This window comes from Aethalodelphis obliquidens, unplaced genomic scaffold, assembly GCF_003676395.1.
Source record: "Aethalodelphis obliquidens isolate GAN/ISIS:26980383/991018 unplaced genomic scaffold, ASM367639v1 scaffold73, whole genome shotgun sequence".
NCBI lineage: Eukaryota > Metazoa > Chordata > Mammalia > Artiodactyla > Delphinidae > Aethalodelphis > Aethalodelphis obliquidens.
The window spans coordinates 3,965,161-3,984,017 of NW_020838017.1; the positions used below are offsets into that span (position 1 = coordinate 3,965,161).

At 39.2% G+C, this 18,857-nt stretch overlaps 1 protein-coding gene across 5 annotated transcripts in view; it reads left to right on the plus strand.

Moving 5' to 3' along the window:
- BICC1 (BicC family RNA binding protein 1) overlaps nt 1–18,857 on the plus strand; it is a 307,358-nt gene that overhangs the window by 246,729 nt on the left and 41,772 nt on the right. For all 5 annotated transcript variants that reach the window (XM_027091823.1, XM_027091822.1, XM_027091821.1 and 2 more), the window contains 6 exons: nt 10,009–10,088; nt 11,840–11,998; nt 13,268–13,321; nt 13,765–13,959; nt 14,187–14,438; nt 16,805–16,936. In XM_027091823.1, the coding sequence (XP_026947624.1) occupies nt 10,009–10,088; nt 11,840–11,998; nt 13,268–13,321; nt 13,765–13,959; nt 14,187–14,438; nt 16,805–16,936 (872 nt within the window). The remainder of the gene's footprint in view (nt 1–10,008; nt 10,089–11,839; nt 11,999–13,267; nt 13,322–13,764; nt 13,960–14,186; nt 14,439–16,804; nt 16,937–18,857) is intronic.

Consider the following 18,857-nt stretch of genomic DNA (forward strand, 5'->3'; position numbering starts at 1 on the left):
GTATTTTTCCACATTATAAATGTATATTTCTTCATGGAAGAAAATACAGAAAAGTTTGAAGCATAAAATGAAATAAAAATTACCGGTGACCCTGTTACTTAGAAGTAATCACTATCGATTTGGTTGTTTTCCTTTTTATTCCACTGAATATATGTGTATCTTAAAACATGAAATTATGGTATTATGAGTCTTTGTTAATATTTCTGTTGCAGGAAGGGGGACCCCTTCCAGGGCCCAAGAGTGAGCTCTTGTTTCACACTCGGAAATGAATGGTCCGAGGAGACACACGTGTTGACAAAGCAAGAGACTTTATTGGGAAGGGGCGCCCGGGTGGAGAGCAGGAGGGTAAGGGAACCCAGGAGGACTGCTCTGTCATGTGGTTCGCAGTCTCGGGTTTTATGGTGATGGGATTAGTTTCCAGGTTGTCTCTGGCCAATCATTGTGATTCAGGGTCCTTCCTGGTGGTGCACGCATCACTCAGCCAAGATGGATTCCAGTGAGAAGGATTCTGGGAGCTTGGTAGGACACATGGACTGGAGTCTCCTATTTCCTTTTGACCTTTCCTGAATTCTTCCAGTTGGTGGTAGCTTGTTAGTTCCACATTCCTTACCAGGACATCCTGTTTTAAGATAACTCACGCAAGTGGTTACTGTGGTGCCTGGCCAGGGTAGGCGGTTTCAATCAGTGTTTCCCCTAGCATTTCCAAATTGCTCTCCAGGCATTTTGCATCAATTTTTATTTCCATCAAAATTATGTTAGTTTGTCTAACTAAATCCTTATTAGACTTAAAATTTCAAAAATCTTTCCCAATTTTATAAATAAAATATTATTTAGTAAGGTTGAATTTTATTCATGTTCATACATTTATTGGCTATTTTTCTATTAAATGATTTATCCACATCTTTTGCCCATTTTCCTGTGGGACAATTAGTGTTGTTTTTGTTTGTTTTTTCCCCCTTGCTCTAGAGGACCTCTTTGTATGGAAACAAATTAAGAAGATCAAATTTCTTGTTAGAAAAAATAGGACATATTGGTCACCCTTATCAGATGATGTTTATCTTTTGTGATTTTGGGGGAGAAGGCCCTACATTCTTGCTCTCAAAACGCAAGCCAGTTTTAAAATACTGAACTTTCAACTTTTTCATTAATTAAGATATTTAAGCAGGAGTATTACCTTTGGATAAATGTTTAGTGAATCCTGATTTAGAATTTGTTGGGCCTCAAGGTAAGTTTAGATATTTTTATTAAGAATAATAAAGGACCATTTTAAAGTTATTTGATAATTGAAATTATATTTCCCCCCGGAAGATAGAAATCTCTTAGGACTGAGAGATTAAGACCCTTGGTTCCTACTTACTTGAGAAACAGTTACCAAAAAAGTATGAGAAAAACAAGCACTATACAGAATGATCCTGAGTTGTAGACAGGGGTGTGACTGTTGTTTCAATGTGTGTGCATAAAAAACTAACAATCAGCTGTTCAGCTTGTCTGTAGAAGGTGGGAAGAAGAAGAAGGGATTGGTAGATAGGCATTTTCCAGATAATTTTCTTTCAAGCTTATTTACCAAATATTAGGTACTTTCAGTTTGTGTGAGAATTACTTTCTCGAGATCATGAACAAGATTGAAACAGTCTTTAACACCCAGAGTTGTATGAACCCTTAATTAACTTCCCTTCAGTGCATTCTGTGAAACTTTCTCACTAGATCTTACAACACAGATGAGAAAGGTGGAGAATCTTAATGCCACCCTCAAGCTGGTAAGTTATTTTTAGAACTGAACTCGTAAGAGTTTTGCTGTTTTTTATGTAAACCCTTAATTGTGCCTCAAATATCTTCATAAGACCGTTTCTGTTTTTTAAATTCCTCCTCTCAGTAGGCCAGAAGTAAAACAAAGAGACCATGTATGCGGTGTGACAGGGTCACATCTTCATTTACGGGACTTCCCTCATGGACTGTGTGTGAACTCCTCAATGCATGGTTACTTTTCTGTGACTGCAACTAGCAGCTATGTGTTAAGACTGCACGAAGGGTCCCAGCTGTTGTAAGATGGAACAGTCTGCCCTGGCCACAGATTACAGAGTTTTGGGTTTTAGACCACAGGCAGTACCGCTGGGACCTGCCATGTACACTGTGATCATCAGTATTCCTTGGAGAGAGAATGAAGATTAGTCACTTCTGGCTCTGAGAAATTCTTGCATAACTTGCTTTTATCTCAATGCAGTTTCCTGGGGATGCTTTATCCTGCCACAAGCCTCCGTCTCCACTTCAGTGCTCCCTCTTCTATCAAATGGACCACTGAGTATCGGACTGGAACTCGAGTTGCACTCCAGAGGGCCGGTATTCAGTCCAGCTCTCTTTTACATGCCCCTTCCTCCTCCCGGGTCCTTGCATTATTGCTTTGGTCATGCCCTGCGGCTTGGGCTTTGTTCCTGCTGTCACAAGAGTTGTCCATACAAATGTGAACGTTCTCTCTCGGAGTAACCAAGAACTGCTCATGCGTGCTGTAGACCTGTTATGTACCAACGCTTCACACGATTCCAGATCTCTTCCTGGCACTTAGTTTCCTTTCCTCTGTCTTCTCAGAGTCCTCTTACGTACTTCTGAAGTATAGAGCTCGGATGCCAAAGGCTTCAGGAAACTAATTGAGTTAGGCTTTGTGTTTTTAACTTTCTTTTTTTACCCTCCATATTCCAAAGTGAGATTTCTCTTGTGCTTTGGATTTTCTCTCCCTCGCCCTACCTGAACAGCAACTCTGCAGTTACGCGTGCAGTTCAGGTTACACTGCGTAAGATAAGGGGGTTGATAAAACAAGGTCAGTAACCCTTTCCCAGTGCTCAGACTCCTCAAATACATCTGTCCTTGACTTTCTCATCTCTTATGCTTCGAGCTTGCTTTATACTTTGTTTGCATGTCGTTAGTTTTCCCTGAGATTATTTCTGCGTTTTTACTGAGCTCCTAAAACTCTCTTTCTGATTAAATAAATAGCTTTGATAAAGCACATAACAGAAATCTTAACAGAAAAGAAAGAGGTGCCTGGTATACTTCCTTCCTCTCTTATGCCTTATTTACTCCTAAAGTTGAAACATCAGTAGAGAACAATTATAACAGCATTATTGTTGTATTTTGAATTCTTTTCTTGCTGATTTTGTTGGAAATGCTGGTATTTCATCCGCAAAAGCTCTTGTATATCTTCTAGCCAGCTTTGGATCTTCTCAGGCTGATAGCTCTTTCCTACCAACTTGATAAAGAGTCCATGTGGTCCATCTTGGTATGTGAACACACCCTTCCTTGTGTTCAGCAAGAACTTGCTTGAAGTGCTCATTACCACAGTGGTGAGGGCACTTCATTCCAATCGTTGCCGAATAGTTGAACTGAAAATTGTCTTGAGGAACTTGCCATACGTCCTTGTCTTTTGATTTGCTTGTGTCATTCGTGCCACTGTAAAGTCCAGAATGCACTTTCTCTGTTGAGTATTGTTTCATTCTTCCAAATGGCATTTTGATAGGAAGTTGTCTAGGGGCATCATGGTATATAAACTGATGGTGGGTACCAGTGGAAATATTTTTTTCTTGTGAAAACTAGGTTTTTTAATTTAAAATACATTTACTTTTTCATGTCTCACTGTCCATCCCTCTTTTCTAGTTGAGTAGTAAAGAGATTAATTTTTTGTTTTAAAACAAAGTAAATAAGGATGAGCTTACGCCATATCCTAAAGCAGCATGGTGGGTTTAGGGAATGCCTGCAACAGGTGGGTTTGTTCCTCTTATGCCCAGTTATAATATTTGACTGTTACGGCTGTCCACCAACATTTTGCCTTAAGTACTTAGAGCTTGGGCTTTTCCACCCCCTGTCCAAATATACTCCTTGCTCTTTTATTTTTATTCTAACTCAGTTTATTGGAATTCTTATTGTCAAAGGAGCATTCCTTGAAATAATCTGGAGTCTGTATTACTGGCTACAAAATAAGCTTAAAGTGCATTGATTTCCTGTTACTCTGTTAGGTTCTTTTAAAGTCATTTCCAGTCAGGTTTAATGAGTCAGTTCAGGTTTTCCCTATCTCTTGATAAAATATATATCTTTACTTCAAAAAAGTGATATTGCTATGTTATTTGACCCGTATCACATTTTTGTCTAAAAAGGAAAGCCTGTTTCTCAAGAAGTTAGAGGGAAACTCTTTAATTTCACAGAAAAATAAGGGCTGTGGCCAGCTGACTGTAAGTTTAGTTCACTTTCGCTGATCAGCAAAGCGACTTTCCAGCCTAAACGAAAAGTGATCAAAATAGCAGACGTATTGGATGGTGTCTAACTTTGAATGGTGACATGGGTCAGTAGGGTTTGAGGTAGAATCCCATCTCCCTCTGTGGTCGTCACTGCCTTTCTTATATGCCTACAAGCACCTTCTGCAGGAGGTGGCAGTGGGGTGAGCACTGAATTTCACCTGCTTTGATACACAATTCCACATTCCTAGGGTGCACCGAACAAAAGGAAAGCCTGAGCTGCCGTCTGTGAAGCTCATCTTCCTCCACTTAGAAGCAGGTTGCAATTTCAGACACATTTTTGTGGCTCCCTGCATCTTCAGGTTCTTGGAAACATTTAGACGGTGGTGTCTTTGGTGTGAGCCACTTCATGAGATACCAAAAAAAAAGGGAAAATACACCTGTTTATGAGGTTAGTTTTAGTTAAGAACCCGATAGTACTGCTTTACACCAAAGAAATACAGATTTATAAGACAGTGTAAAAATGATCCGATCAAACTCCCTCATTTTTTTTTTTTTTTTTTTTGGAAGAAGGTATACTCCAGAGATTCAGTGATCTTTCCAAGGCAACAAAGCTTGTTTATGCTGAATCGGAATTCAGAACTTAGTATCATGGCAGTAGAATCCACGTATTCTCCCCACAACATGAAGTTAATCTGTAGCCTAGGTAGAAGATATTGAAACTTAATCCCTTCTCTGTGGTATCTGCTCTCTTTTCCTAGCATCTCCCTATGTGATCCAAGTCAGCCAGTGCCCTTGAGATGTGTGGGGATTTTTCTGAGACCATGTATATTGGCTGTTCGACAGAATTCCTACTCTAAAGCCAGAGTCTTCCTTACATAAAACATTTGGCCATACTACTTGCCAGCGGAGGATATAGTCCCAGTGGTTGGAGGGAATTTTGGAGGAAGTTGAAATTCTCTGCCTGTCAACACTGACCACTCCTAACAGTGTTGACAGACCTGGCCCCAGCCAGTGTCCTTGGTTAGACAGGTTTAAAGGCTAAGACTCTTTAGGAAGAACGTGAAATAAAAGTGAAAAGAGTTCCAAGCCAGGAGAAAGTGAATTCTGTCCAGTGGTCTCTTCTTATGGATTTAAGGCCAGTTTGACACTTTTGTTTATATGCATAAATGTACCAAAAGCCATCCTGATTTTAGGCCATGATACGGAACTTTTCCCCATAAACAAAAAAACCAATTTTAATATGATGTCTTTTGTTTTGGGGTGTTGAGGGTGGGAGGAGTGAGTTTAGTCAAACAAGGGATTTTCTATTATTTTCTCTCTCCAAGAGAACATGCTGAGAATGAAAGCATTGCTTTGAATTTTTCTGAGGCAGGAAAGTAGTTACAAATAGATCATTGGTGAAACATTGATGGCTTAAATTCATCATGTGTCAGTAGTATCTTACTTTCTGTAGCATAATAAGTACAAAGAAATGCCTAACATGAGTATTCTCTATAGATTTTTGCTGTGGGATAGGAATGAAACGGAAAGGATATTTAATCTTGAGGAGAGAAGGCAAAGACAATAAAATATTCACTAATGCTTCCAGGAATGGGAATGTTTCCAAGGATAGAAAACCAGAAGAGGAGAAACCAGAGTTTGAAGAGATAATCTTTTAAAACCATAATTTAAGCTCGTATAAACATCCCAACTCTTTGAAATATTTATCTTTCTGACAATACGGTTTTTAGCATGTTCTTATGAAAACATTTGTTGCCTTACCAAGTCCTTATGAATTTCCACATGGAGTCGTAAAAAAACCTCTTTTCGCCCAAAGGTTTAGCTCTTTTGCAGGGTACACATATAAAATACTCATATCATACCCATGTCCGTACGGCTTCATATTACTTATTGAAGGTTGGATCACTGTCTGGTCTTCATAGGATGACACCAGAGAGATGAGAGCAGGTTGATGGGACAGGAATCTAAAAACCCAAAATCTGGATGAATATCTGACAGTTCTCTGTATTTTTATAGAGGTACTGAAATCAGAATATTTGAAATTAAATCTATTGGGAATATTTTGGGAAGTGCAGGACGTACGGTCACCTTGGTTGTGAGGTTTAGCTCTTTCCACAGATTTGGGGCTCCTCCCTCTGTATTTTGCCATCTCCAAAAATAGGGGCGCCGTCAATCTAGTCCGCAACAGTTTACTGAGTATCTACTACTTATTTTGAACTGTGGAAGTTACAAAACCAGTAAAGACAATTCCTGTGTTCAGAGAGCTTGAGGGTTGATTCAACAGCAGTCAATGTTATTTTTAGAGCAATGTCTTAAAACTTTCATGCCCAAATCAGAGTTGTCCTTCAAAGCAATTAGTTTTGGGGAGGAGGAGACTGCCTACTTATTTCCTGTTTCTCCACCATCTTCTAACAGTTCTTTTCCTTGTTTTTATGTTTATTAATATAGTTCATACTTTGATTTTTCATCTCTCCATCAAGTATTTCCAGAATGGGTCTGAATGAAACCTTAGTCCCTTGTGGTGCTACATGGACAAGCTTGAAGGGTAAACTGTAGCACTTACTGAAAGCAGAGAACAGTATTTCAGGATTTGAGATGAGTGTATTAAGTTCAACCTGGAAGAAGAGCCCTCTCACATCCTGTAGATACCTTTTAAGCAAGGGCAAAGAGGGAATGAAAACTACGATACTACAGGCTACTTCAGCAATCTAAACCGGAATTTTGTCATGTTTTGTTCTGTACTTACGAGACTTGATTATTTAAAGCACCATTTTCCAAATGAGTGCTGATTTGGGTCCTGGAGACAGTTTGATGCTCTTGGTGACGACTGTCTCTCTCTCGTGTCCATCGATAGTTTATATTTTTGGCCACTAGATGGTGCTGTTTCACCTTGAAATAAAATGTATACATCTATTTTAATTGAGTCTTTTGCTTTTTATTTTGTTTATTGTTCCTTTGATGCAGAGATGGTGGAAAATCAAATTCCTTCTTAAATTGGATCTGAGGTTTCCTGTCTCTGCAGATGCATAGGAATTTTAATGTGATTATCCAGCCTGTAAAGTAATAGGTTTTCAGATTATCATACCACTCAATACATAGTGTTAATTTATTTTGTGAGAAAATACATTTTTTTCCTATAGAAGCATTTTATGTTATATATACTTGGCTGATACGTAAGAGGTTACAGTTACACGTTTTATGTGGCTTGATCTGCTGTGTCCTATTCTTGATTTAGGAATCTCTTGGGAAAACAACAAAATGCTGATTGCCAGGTCCTGGAGACCCAGGAACCTCTATTTTAGTAAGTGCTACAAGTGAGTCTGATGAGCAGACATGTGAGTCTGGACTACAGCAGCACCAAGCTCTAATCTCCCACTGCAGCAGTGAGCATTGCGGTTGGACATTAATGTCAGAGCCTACAGTAATTCAAACCAAAGTTCAAGAGAGTTGAGACCAAAATTTTGAATGTAGACAGCTCTTTATGTAAATATTGCCTCTAGGAGCCATAATGGATATGATAAGAATTATTAAAGAGAATGTTTGGTTACTTAAGTATGCTAAGGTTGGCGAGAGTCTTGCACAGAAAAGGCGGTCCCTGTTAGGACGCCTGAAGGAGCGAGCGGACGCCACATCATGCAGCAATAGCGCGGAGGCTCTCCCAGCTTGTGGTGGTTGGACAGCCATTTTGCCCTACGTTTATTTAGCCCCTCGCCTCGTAATACCTGATGCTTAAACACTTCAGAAAGTTTTAACCAGCATTAAGGTCTTTGATCTTCACAACATCCCTTTGACAGGGCAACTGTCAGAAGAGGGATTAAAGAACAGACTAAGGAAAAGTGCCTGAGCCAGGAGCAGCCACCAGGAGACACAGTCTGGGGAGAGGCCGGGGGCCGGAGGTGAGGGCACCGTCTCCGATTAGGCCCTGCTGCTGGCAGGCCTCCCCAGGAGGCCAGACGTTCCCGAACTCTGAGGCTCCACGTGCACTCTTGTTGACGAGGATTGCCCCATCCTGTCCTAAGAACGGGGAGCTTTAGAAAATGGTTTCCTCCCTCTTCCCATCTTTCATCCCTTTCTCTGTCTCTCTCCCTCCCTCTATCTTCCAATCACACGTATGGGTCATGGCCTTGATGACTGTGAGGTAGAGATGGGTAGGTTAAACCACAATATGAGGATGCACGTGTAGTTCGATAAAATCTACACCAGGTCAGTTTACTTTCTTATCCTAGTTTGTCCTGGTTTAGAAGGACTCAGGCAGAACTGCTTGCTAATTGTGAAAGCTGCTCAGCAAACACTGGCTGACTCTGTCGTTGACTTGAGTCTATGAAGTGTACTCAGCAGAGAAGGCAGTATGTTGTAAGCAGTCAGTAAGCTTGGCGTTATTAACGATGGTGGTGGAGATGATGATGCATTCTCTGTTACTCAGCTTTCTCACTAAAGCTAATCGCGTAGAACGTTCAGCTTACCCCCCAGGGTGGTCTTGGTCTCTGTCAGGCTGACCTGTGGGGTACTAAAACACTCAGATAGTTGGGGAGACTTGAAAACCTGATTCAAGAGAGAACCCAAGAGGCACGTCCCCATGCAGGCGTTGGCTCTGATGTCTCCTACTCCTGGAAGATCAGAGTTTGGCCAGCTGCCTCCCGCCCTTTAAGCCTTCCTTTCTCAGTGTGGCCTGATGCCCCTGCCCCGTCCACAGCTGGTCTTCTCAATCCTTCGTCTTGTTCTCCTTTTCCTTTTTGTCATAATATTTACCTTCTAATATACTAGGTCATTTATTTATTTGATTGATTTTTGCCTCCCTGCACAAGACTGTAAGCTTCATGCAGACAAGGATCTTTTTTTGTCACTAACATATCCCCCAGCCCCTGGAATAGTGCCTGGTACATAGTAGAGGTTCAGAAAATATTTGCTGAATGAATGAATGCTTTCCTGTGCAACATTCCCTGGCACTAATAAGCAATAGACATAGCAGACATTTAGTCAGGTAGTACTAATTCTGAATAAATATTCAATATTCCTGAATGAAGATTAAGGGTTTTTTTCTATTAACCTCGATTGGTAAGAATATCTTCTAAATCATCACATGGTTTAAAGTATGAATCCAGAGTTGGAAGACATTGGATTACAGTAAACAAGCCCTGAATGGTTTTCTGGGGCAAGTTAGGGGCAAGTTACTAAACTGCTCTGTGCCTTAGTTTCCTCTGTAAACAACCTCACAAAACTGTGGTGTAGAGTAAATGAGTCCGTGCACTTCAAGCCTTAGAACAGGGCCTGGAATGTAGCAAGAGATGAATTAATAAACTGAATTTATAGATTCTTTACTCGTTTAAAAATAATTATATGGGGCTTCCCTGGTGGCGCAGTGGTTGAGAGTCTGCCTGCCGATGCAGGGGACACGGGTTCGTGCCCCGGTCTGGGAAGATCCCATATGCCGCGGAGCGGCTGGGCCCGTGAGCCATGGCCGCTGAGCCTGTGCGTCCGGAGCCTGTGCTCCGCAATGGGAGAGGCCACAATGGTGAGAGGCCCGCGTACTGCAAAAATAATAATAAAAATTATATGATATTTTGCAATTAAATTTAAATAGGTCAGCCAGTGTTCAGAAGGAAAAAAAGCATCGATAAATGCACGGTTTGGGTATTTTCCATATTCCTGTTTTTATTACAGTGACAACACACCTAGAATGAATCAAATATTAAATTTATTATGTAATCTCTTTTTTTATAGTGTAACAGCAGTTTTAAAACAGAGCCTGGGAGTTTCATATGAGTCCTTTGTTTTTGATTTCTTACAGATCCTCATATTAAGGTTTCTGGAAAGAAAGAAGATGTTAAGGAAGCCAAGGAAATGATCATGTCTGTCTTAGACACAAAAGTAAGTGAATGTTAAGGACACTCAGATGTCAGAACCTTGTCTCTGCAAGGGCTACTTCATGCTGTTGTGAAAGAACCATTTGGAGAAGAAAAACCAGGAGAAAGTAATGGTGGGTTTTGAAATAAGCACGTGTGATTCTACAGTGGATTAAAGTTCTGTTTAAAATTTGAATAGGTTCTCTCATGCTGGGTGATTGAATAATATTCTCTCTCCCCCCCCCATATAAATAGATATTAAAAAATATTGACCTGGATTAGTATAGGACAAGTAATAAAGATTGCAAGAATTAGCATATTTACCTTTATGACATCAGTAGAAAACCAGAGTAATCTTCTGTGTAGCTCTGTGTGTGTGATGGCATGAAATTTCACAATTTGTCTTGTGCATTCTGTCTCTCTACAAGTATATGTAGAGAGAGACAATAGAGAAATTAAAATATGTAAAAATGTCTACTCGTTTGTGAGAATTTATTTTAATAAACACGTCAAAATCACTTACGATATGCCAGGCACTTAGCTACACCCTTTACAAATATTAATTGGTTTAATCCTTATAACTCTCAGCACAGAGATATTAGGGAATTTGCACAGGATCCAATAGCTGAAAAGTGGGGAGGTGGGATTCAAATCCAGGCTGTCTGGCTCTTAACCACTGTGTTTTGCCACCTGGTATTTCACTGAAATGGTTTCTGATCTCTTCCTCTTTGTTTCCTTTCCTGTTCCTTTTTGTTGTTGTTTGTTTAATTTTTAAGAAATATTCACCTTATAATTATTAAATATTTTAGGACATCCAAAAAAGGATATCTTTTTTTCTCTTTTTAGAGGATAAACTAAAAGAAGAACTAAGTTTAAAATCCAAAGTATTTAATGGATATAAGTCTAAGATTTAAGAATTCAGAAAATGTAAACCTATTGATATTTTTAACATCTTGTCATATTTGACTTTTTAATTTTACTTTGTAAGGACTGAAGAATTTCAATATCAATTTTATAAATGAGAAAACATTTCATCTCAGTCTTTATAATTTTATAGCACTGCATTTTCCCAAATTAAATACATGGATTCCAGTCTGACTGTAATTATTCATTATGTTTTAGAATTTTACATTTTGCTTTAATGTAACTAACAAATCTTACACTCCGTATTGGTTTTCTTAAGCCTTTTTACTGCTAGAGATGCATACTTCGTGGTATCTTCCTCACTCTTACTCCTACTGGCAAGAATAATTTATCTACTTTGTAAAATTTGACATACGGTGATAGAGAAGTTGTGAAATGTTTGTAAATACTTTTTTATTCCATTTTGAATTTTACTGTTATTTCTAGTTTTCTATCATTGTTCAACGTTTCTACTAACATACATGTATTCACTCTTGTAATTGTTTTCATCTGTTTTTAGTTATTTGAATTCTGTTTCATGAATAATATCTATTAAAGGAAAAATGAGTAATTTTTTTATAATTATACCTAATTTTACTTAAATACTACTGTCCCAAAAATTATCTTGGTAAAAAGTATATCTTTCTATTTTTTCTGACAAATCTGTCTTTAAATGGAAATTTCTTTTTTATTAGCCAAGGAGAAATAGATAGAAATTGAAAAATTTATAGATTAAGATGATCTTATTAAGAAATGTAAGATTTTCCACTGGGTCACTTTTAGTTAGTCCTATTCCTTTGGGGGAAAAGTGGTTTCTAGGAGTTGTTCCTTCCGTTTTCATGCATCAAGAAATAATACATTATTTCCACGTAGAGCAATCGGGTCACCTTGAAGATGGATGTTTCACATACAGAACATTCTCATGTAATCGGCAAAGGTGGCAACAATATTAAGAAGGTGATGGAAGAAACAGGATGCCACATCCACTTTCCAGATTCCAACAGGAATAATCAAGCAGAAAAAAGCAACCAGGTGCTTTGTCTTTTCACATGAACTTTTATGGGACAAATTAAAGCTTGAATTTTCTGTATGCATAACTTTTTTGGGAGATGAGAGCAAAAGAGTAATCATGAAGATGGCATTTAGTAGGGATCGTATGTCCCTCTCCAAGGAGACTGAAGGTGCTCTTCCTTTTTAAAGAGATCAGTTGTAGATGGGCCATAAATGCTTGATCTCTAAATGGTTTGTAGAAGACAGGGAAGGATATCATGGCAACATAAAACGAAGTCCCTATGAAAGGCTCTGAAGGCATGTGAGTTAGGAAAGGACCTGAAAGCTTGCCTAGTCCAGGCACCTATTGATAGCTGGGATTCTGTCTGCAGCATCGCCCAGGTGGTCCTCCAGGCTACACTGGAGCACCTTCTGAGAGGCAATGTATGAGTGTCTGACTTCCTCACATTGACTGAATTATGGCTCTGTTTTATACACATTTTTTTCTCGTTCTTGTGTTTGGAAACAAATGGAACTCACCTGTCTACATGAAAACGCTGTCAGTACTTGAAGAACAGATGGTGTTCTTTGTGTTATTTGGAAGTTTTCTCTCCTCTAATCACAATATAGAAACTGTGTTGGCCACAAAGATGAATACGATATAGTTTTTTCTCTGTGGGGACTAATGGTGACAGTGGGACACATACATAAAGAACTAGATAGGAAGCCATGGTAAAAAGCAAGCGCAGTAATCAAAATATTTGATGGCTGATACGGCATGCGCATGCCCATGAGAGAGCACTGTCCTGGAGCCCCACCCCCTTGCCCTAACGCCAAGAGTAATTCTTTAGTTGATGGATCATAGGAAAGCCTAGGAGATCCCAGGAGAGGGCTGTTGGAGCAGCAGTTTTTTTGCCAACTAGCATGAAGGAGTTCATTATTTTGAGAACTTAGTGTGGCACTATCATTGCACATCTCGTATTCAGAGAGTTTTTATAAAAAGGGAGAAAATGCAGTGAACACAAGAAATTGTGAAGAGGGCAGGATGGGCTCGTGGGGGCTGGGAGGTTTTAGCTAAGTCCAGGAGGTGACGTTGTTCAGTTGACACACATCACCAGAGCTTGTTAAAATCCAAATTCTGATTAAGTAGCTCTGGGTTGGTCCTGAGATCCCTCATCTTTAACAAACTCCCAGATAGGCGATGCTGTTTTATCCTGGACGACACTTTGAGTAGTGAGGGTATAGATAACTGGGAAAGCAGATGTGGGTTCAAGTACAATAAATCTAACTCTGTGTTTTCTTTTTTTGCAGGTATCTATAGCAGGACAACCGGCAGGAGTAGAATCGGCCCGAGTTAGAATTCGGGTAACTGTTTATTACCTTTAGTACTGTAAATCAATGTCAGCGATGTCTGCATTATAAGGCAATAAAAATACCATAATTTATCAATTTATAACCAAATCATAGATTCAACATGTAGGAAATAGTGGCAGAAATTGTATTAATGTATCAGAGGTGTTTCTTAGAGACGTTCTGGATTTTATCTGGCTTGATTTCTCTGATGATTTTGAAATGATCAAAAAGACGCCTGAGGAAAAATGCCACAGGCAGCTTAAGTTACAAACTCTCAGGTTTCACAAAAGGCTCCTTTCATTTAAAAAACTTTATATAGTCTACCGAAGCTTGTGGCTGTAATAAAAGCATTATGTTTTAAAATTCCATCTTCAGAAAAGAATGAATGAAGTACACACATCTCTAAATGTACAATGACTTAACTATCTGCCCTGGGTTCTGTAATTCCATTTTAGGAGCTGCTTCCTTTGGTGCTGATGTTTGAGCTGCCGATTGCTGGAATTCTTCAACCAGTGCCCGATCCTAATTCCCCCTCTATTCAGCACATATCACAGACGTACAACATTTCAGTGTCATTTAAACAGCGGTCCCGAATGTATGGTGCTACTGTGATAGTACGAGGGTCTCAGAATAACACAAGTGCTGTGAAGGTAAGTGGTTTAGGTACTTCTGAACATTGTAGGTGTACAAATCACGCAAGTTTTATTTTTAAAGGATTTTAAAAGTAATTTGTTTTCCAGAATTTTTTCTCATAGTACATTCTGGTTCTTAGAATGTGTTGAGTTTTTCCATAGCTGTCAGAAGTGCAGTAGAATCTTTCCCTTCAACGTGGACAGTTACTGTATAGGCCTACTTCTTTCCCACCCTTTTCTTCTAGGAAGGAACTGCCATGCTATTGGAACATCTCGCCGGGAGCTTGGCGTCAGCTATCCCCGTGAGCACGCAACTAGATATCGCCGCTCAGCATCATCTCTTTATGATGGGTCGGAATGGAAGCAACATCAAACATATCATGCAGAGAACGGGTGCTCAGATCCACTTTCCCGATCCCAGTAATCCACAAAAGAAATCCACCGTCTACCTCCAGGGCACCATTGAGTCTGTCTGTCTTGCAAGGCAATATCTCATGGTAGGTTTACTGAAGTTAATGGTACGATTTTTTTTTTTTTTTTTTTTTTTTTACCTCTTTGGGTACAGTGTTTGTTGCTGCCCGTACTGTACCAATGTGGTATTTATGGAAGCACTTTGAAATCCTGGTCAAATAAGCAACTTACTTGGTAAAAGGAAATAAAAGAATAAGGTACATAGTGCCTCACAGACTTAATTTCAATAGATAGGTGAGTAATTTCCTTTTAGTTTTTTTTTAACTTACACTAAGCAACAGAAGAGGTTACATTGAAATAACTGGCTGTATTTTGTGGAAGGTGCTTATTTTTATTTGACGTGTAATATTAGTTTGAAGATGGTTATTTTTATTTAATGTGTAGTATTAGTTTGCGTTAGCCAAAGAAGTCTTCTGTTTAAACAGAAAAGTTAAAAATTAACACATTGAAAATTTTACCCTCAAAGATGTAAATTTTGGTAGCATGAAACATTTGAGCATTTCATAAATCTCTGATAAAATTTTAAAAATGCTGTTTAAGCCATGAATTTGAGTGTCATGCATTGAAGAAAAATAACAGTTATATAACTTACTACTGCTTCCAGTTTATAATTTTCAATATTTCTATCCTTCCTATATTCACTTAAAAACCCAGTGTGTAGATTGATGTGTAGTAACAAAATGGACTGAAATACTGTGGACTCACAAGTATTCTTATTAAAAACACCATTATATTCTCCTGTTCAGGCTAGACCTTTAGTGACATTTGAATCCATAAGCTTCAGGTGTGACATTTGCTGTTATTAACTTGCAGAATCTGTTCTTGAGAAACTTTCAGAAGATCCAGATTTGTATTGTTGATTCCATTCCTCTGACAGATGAGAACTTGTTATAATCATTAAGGATTATAATATATAATTTTAAGAATTAATTTTTAATTTTCTTAAAAGCCAGGCTTACTTAGGCTACTTTTAATATATGGCTAGTTAGAGAGCATATTTGTATTCAAAGATTATTATGATTACTCTTCATATTTTCTTTTCTGTGCTTTTCAAGTTCTTTAGATATTATTTTGAGTTAGTAAACTTTTCAAGCCATCAGCACAGTTATGAATTCATATTCATACTTTGATCACACCTGCCAAAAATACAGGTGTGCAGTGAGACATACTATTAAACAATACTGAAAGACATGAGGGAGAGATAAATTAAATGGCTTTAACTTACATTTTAAATACCATCACCGGGCTTCCCTGATGGCACAGTGGTTGAGAGTCCGCCTGTCGATGCAGGGGACACGGGTTCGTGCCCCGGTCCGGGAAGATCCCACGGTGCCGCGGAGCGGCTGGGCCCGTGAGCCATGGCTGCTGAGCCAGCGCGTCCGGAGCCTGTGCTCTGCAACGGGAGAGGCCACAACAGTGAGAGGCCCGCGTACCGCAAAAAAATAAATAAGTAAATAAAATAAAATAAAATAAATAAATAAATACCATCACCATTTTTTTATAGCAGTGTGCTTATAAACATCACTTATCCAGACGAGAAATGGAACTTGGTGATTTCATTTTAATTCTAGTATGTTTGATGGTAATTTCTTCTGATAATTACGTACAAATCCATCAATCTGTACATCGTAAAAATGTATGGGATCTGGTTCCTATACTAAGTAGATTAGGGGCCAGGAAGACAACATCAGAGAAAAAAAGTGCTAAACTCTGCCATGCTAAAGAGTGAGATAGTGAAAAGAAGGGGTGATAGTAGCATTTTACTCCAGGAAGGAGGTAAGGTTTGAGCTGTGTCAGAAGAGAAGTAGGAATTGGGTTGGCAAAGAAGCCTTTTGATGAGTTAAGATACCAATGTCAGAACCTGTTTAAAAGATAGTCAAGAGGCTGGTCTAGCTTGGAGGAAGGGGCAGACATGTACACATAAACCTGTGATTGCACCAGCAAAGCCGAGCTGAAATGTGGAGATTTTTAAAGGCTGATACATGTTTAGATTTCATTCAGGAGACAATAAAAAGCCTCCACTGTAAGTTTTTGAGCCAGGGCACAAGATTAGTATCCTTGATGTGGCTGAGAATCTAGTTTCTGGTGTCACTAACAAAACTGAAGTCAGAGAATGGAGGAATTTTCCAAGGTGGAGAGTAGATAAAGAATTCAGGGCCAAAAATAAACGTAAGACACATGTTTTTGTCATCCAAAAAATAGTTTCTACCCCTCAACATTATTTGCACACCAGCCTTCTAAGCTATGTGAAGGTATATAATTTAGCTTTAATACTTTGGTTTACTCTTTAAATCTATAAAAGATTGTATTATCTGTAGGCATGTGAAATTATTGGATGTTTAAATGAGTAACTTTTTTTACTTCTCACCCTGTCCACTGTGACATTTCCTAGGGTTGTCTTCCTCTTGTGCTAATGTTTGATATGAAGGAAGAAATTGAAGTTGACCCACAGTTCATTGCTCAGTTGATGGAGCAGCTCGACGTCTTCATCAGTATTAAACCAAAGCCAAAACAGCCGAGCAAGGTTGGTTCAGAGTCTGGGCCCAAAGAGAACCGTGCATCACCTCACGTTCTGTATAGTGTTATTTTCATATAAACGTGTATTTGCATATACATGGAACTAAATATTCTATATAATATACATTGTTATATATTATATTTAGTTATTTTATGTAAATTTGTAACAGCATTCATTATTGATCTTTTTTTTTTAATATATATGTTGGTTTTTGGAGTCCATTTGTAACCATCATTTTAATGACATATATGGGAAGGAAAGAGAAAACATTTTCTTATTAATTTGCAATCTGGTAACTTTAAACGTTACTAACTTGCCGGAGAGTTGGTAAGGCTAAATAAATGTTGTGTTATGTGCATATGTGTATGTGTACACATCCAAGGCAATTAAAAAAATACTTAGTTTACTTACTAATTGTGAGCCACTGTGCTAGCCCTGGAGATTTAAAGAATAGGTGCCATTGTCTGTCATATATACTTTATTGTTTGTTTGGGAGTTTTTTTTTGCGTTACGCGGCCTCTCACTGTTGTGGCCTCTCCCGTTGCGGAGCACAGGCTCCGGACGCGCAGGCTCAGCGGCCACGGCTCACGGGCCCAGCCGCTCCGCGGCATGTGGGATCTTCCCGGACCGGGGCACGAACCCGTGTCCCCTGCATCGGCAGGCGGACTCTCAACCACTGCGCCACCAGGGAAGCCCTGTCATACATACTTTAAATAATGAAGTATCTCCAGTTCAGCCTTCTTGGAACTTCTCCTCTAAGATGTTGCAAAGTTTAATGGGATAATTGTGGCGTTATTAAGTGCTAGTGAGAGTTTGAGGAAAGAGGAGTGTTCCTACATTAAAGCATGTAAGTTGATACAGCCACTTTGAAAAGCAACTTGTGATCATCTGCTCACACTGAAAACACGGATACCCTACCCTCAGTGATGCACTTCTACTTATACATGCCAAAGAAACCTTTGTATCAGAAGCCAAAGGACAAGAATGGTGTTGAATAAAAAAAGCAAGTTGTGGACTTCCCTGGTGGCGCAGTGGTTAAGAGTCTGCCTGCCAGTGCAGGGGACACAGGTTTGAGCCCTGGTCTGGGAAGATCCCACATGCCGTGGAGCAGCTAAGCCTGTGTGCCACAACTACTGAGCCTGCATTCTAGAGCCCACGAGGCACAACTACTGAAGCCCGCACGCCTAGAGCCCATGCTCCGCAACAAGAGAAGCCACCGCAGTGAGAAGCCCGCGCACTGCAACAAAGAGTAACCCCCCGCTCGCCGCAACTAGAGAAAGCCCGTGCACAGCAACAAAGACCCAACACAGCCAAAAATTAAAAAAAAAAAAGCAAGTTGCATAATAACATGTACTAAATGATAATATTTATGTATATTTTTAATTATAGTAGGTAAAACACCAAACAGTTGTGCCTTCCATTTTTAAAATTTCTAAACTGAATTTTATCATATATGCATGTGGTACATGTATAACATGTATTACTATATACAGTTTTGTCTGTTTGTAAATAATGTGGTATTTAGTGTCCAACGTAAGAAAAAGAATCATGCGTTCTTCAAAAGAAAACTTTAAAGGAGAAGTTAGGATTGATTCTAAATGAACTTGATGTATTGAGCTTAAAGTTAGAGAATAGAACATTAATTTTATGTATTGGGAAGCTTTGTACTTTACTAATTTGAGTTGACTAGAGTCACTGTACGTACAGAAGGAAAAGATACAGTCAGAAGAGACTTTGCATGTAAAGATGGACAGGCACAGGAAGATTTCTGGAGTTCAGCAAGAAGCGAGCAGAGGTCAGGGGAAAAGAGATTTTAAGTGAGAGCTCTGAAGCCTTACAGCATCCAGGGCTGTTTAATTATGCCTCCCAGGCCCCGAGGCTGCCCACTGCTTTAACTGCTGTCTCAGCCACACATTTCCTTTATTGT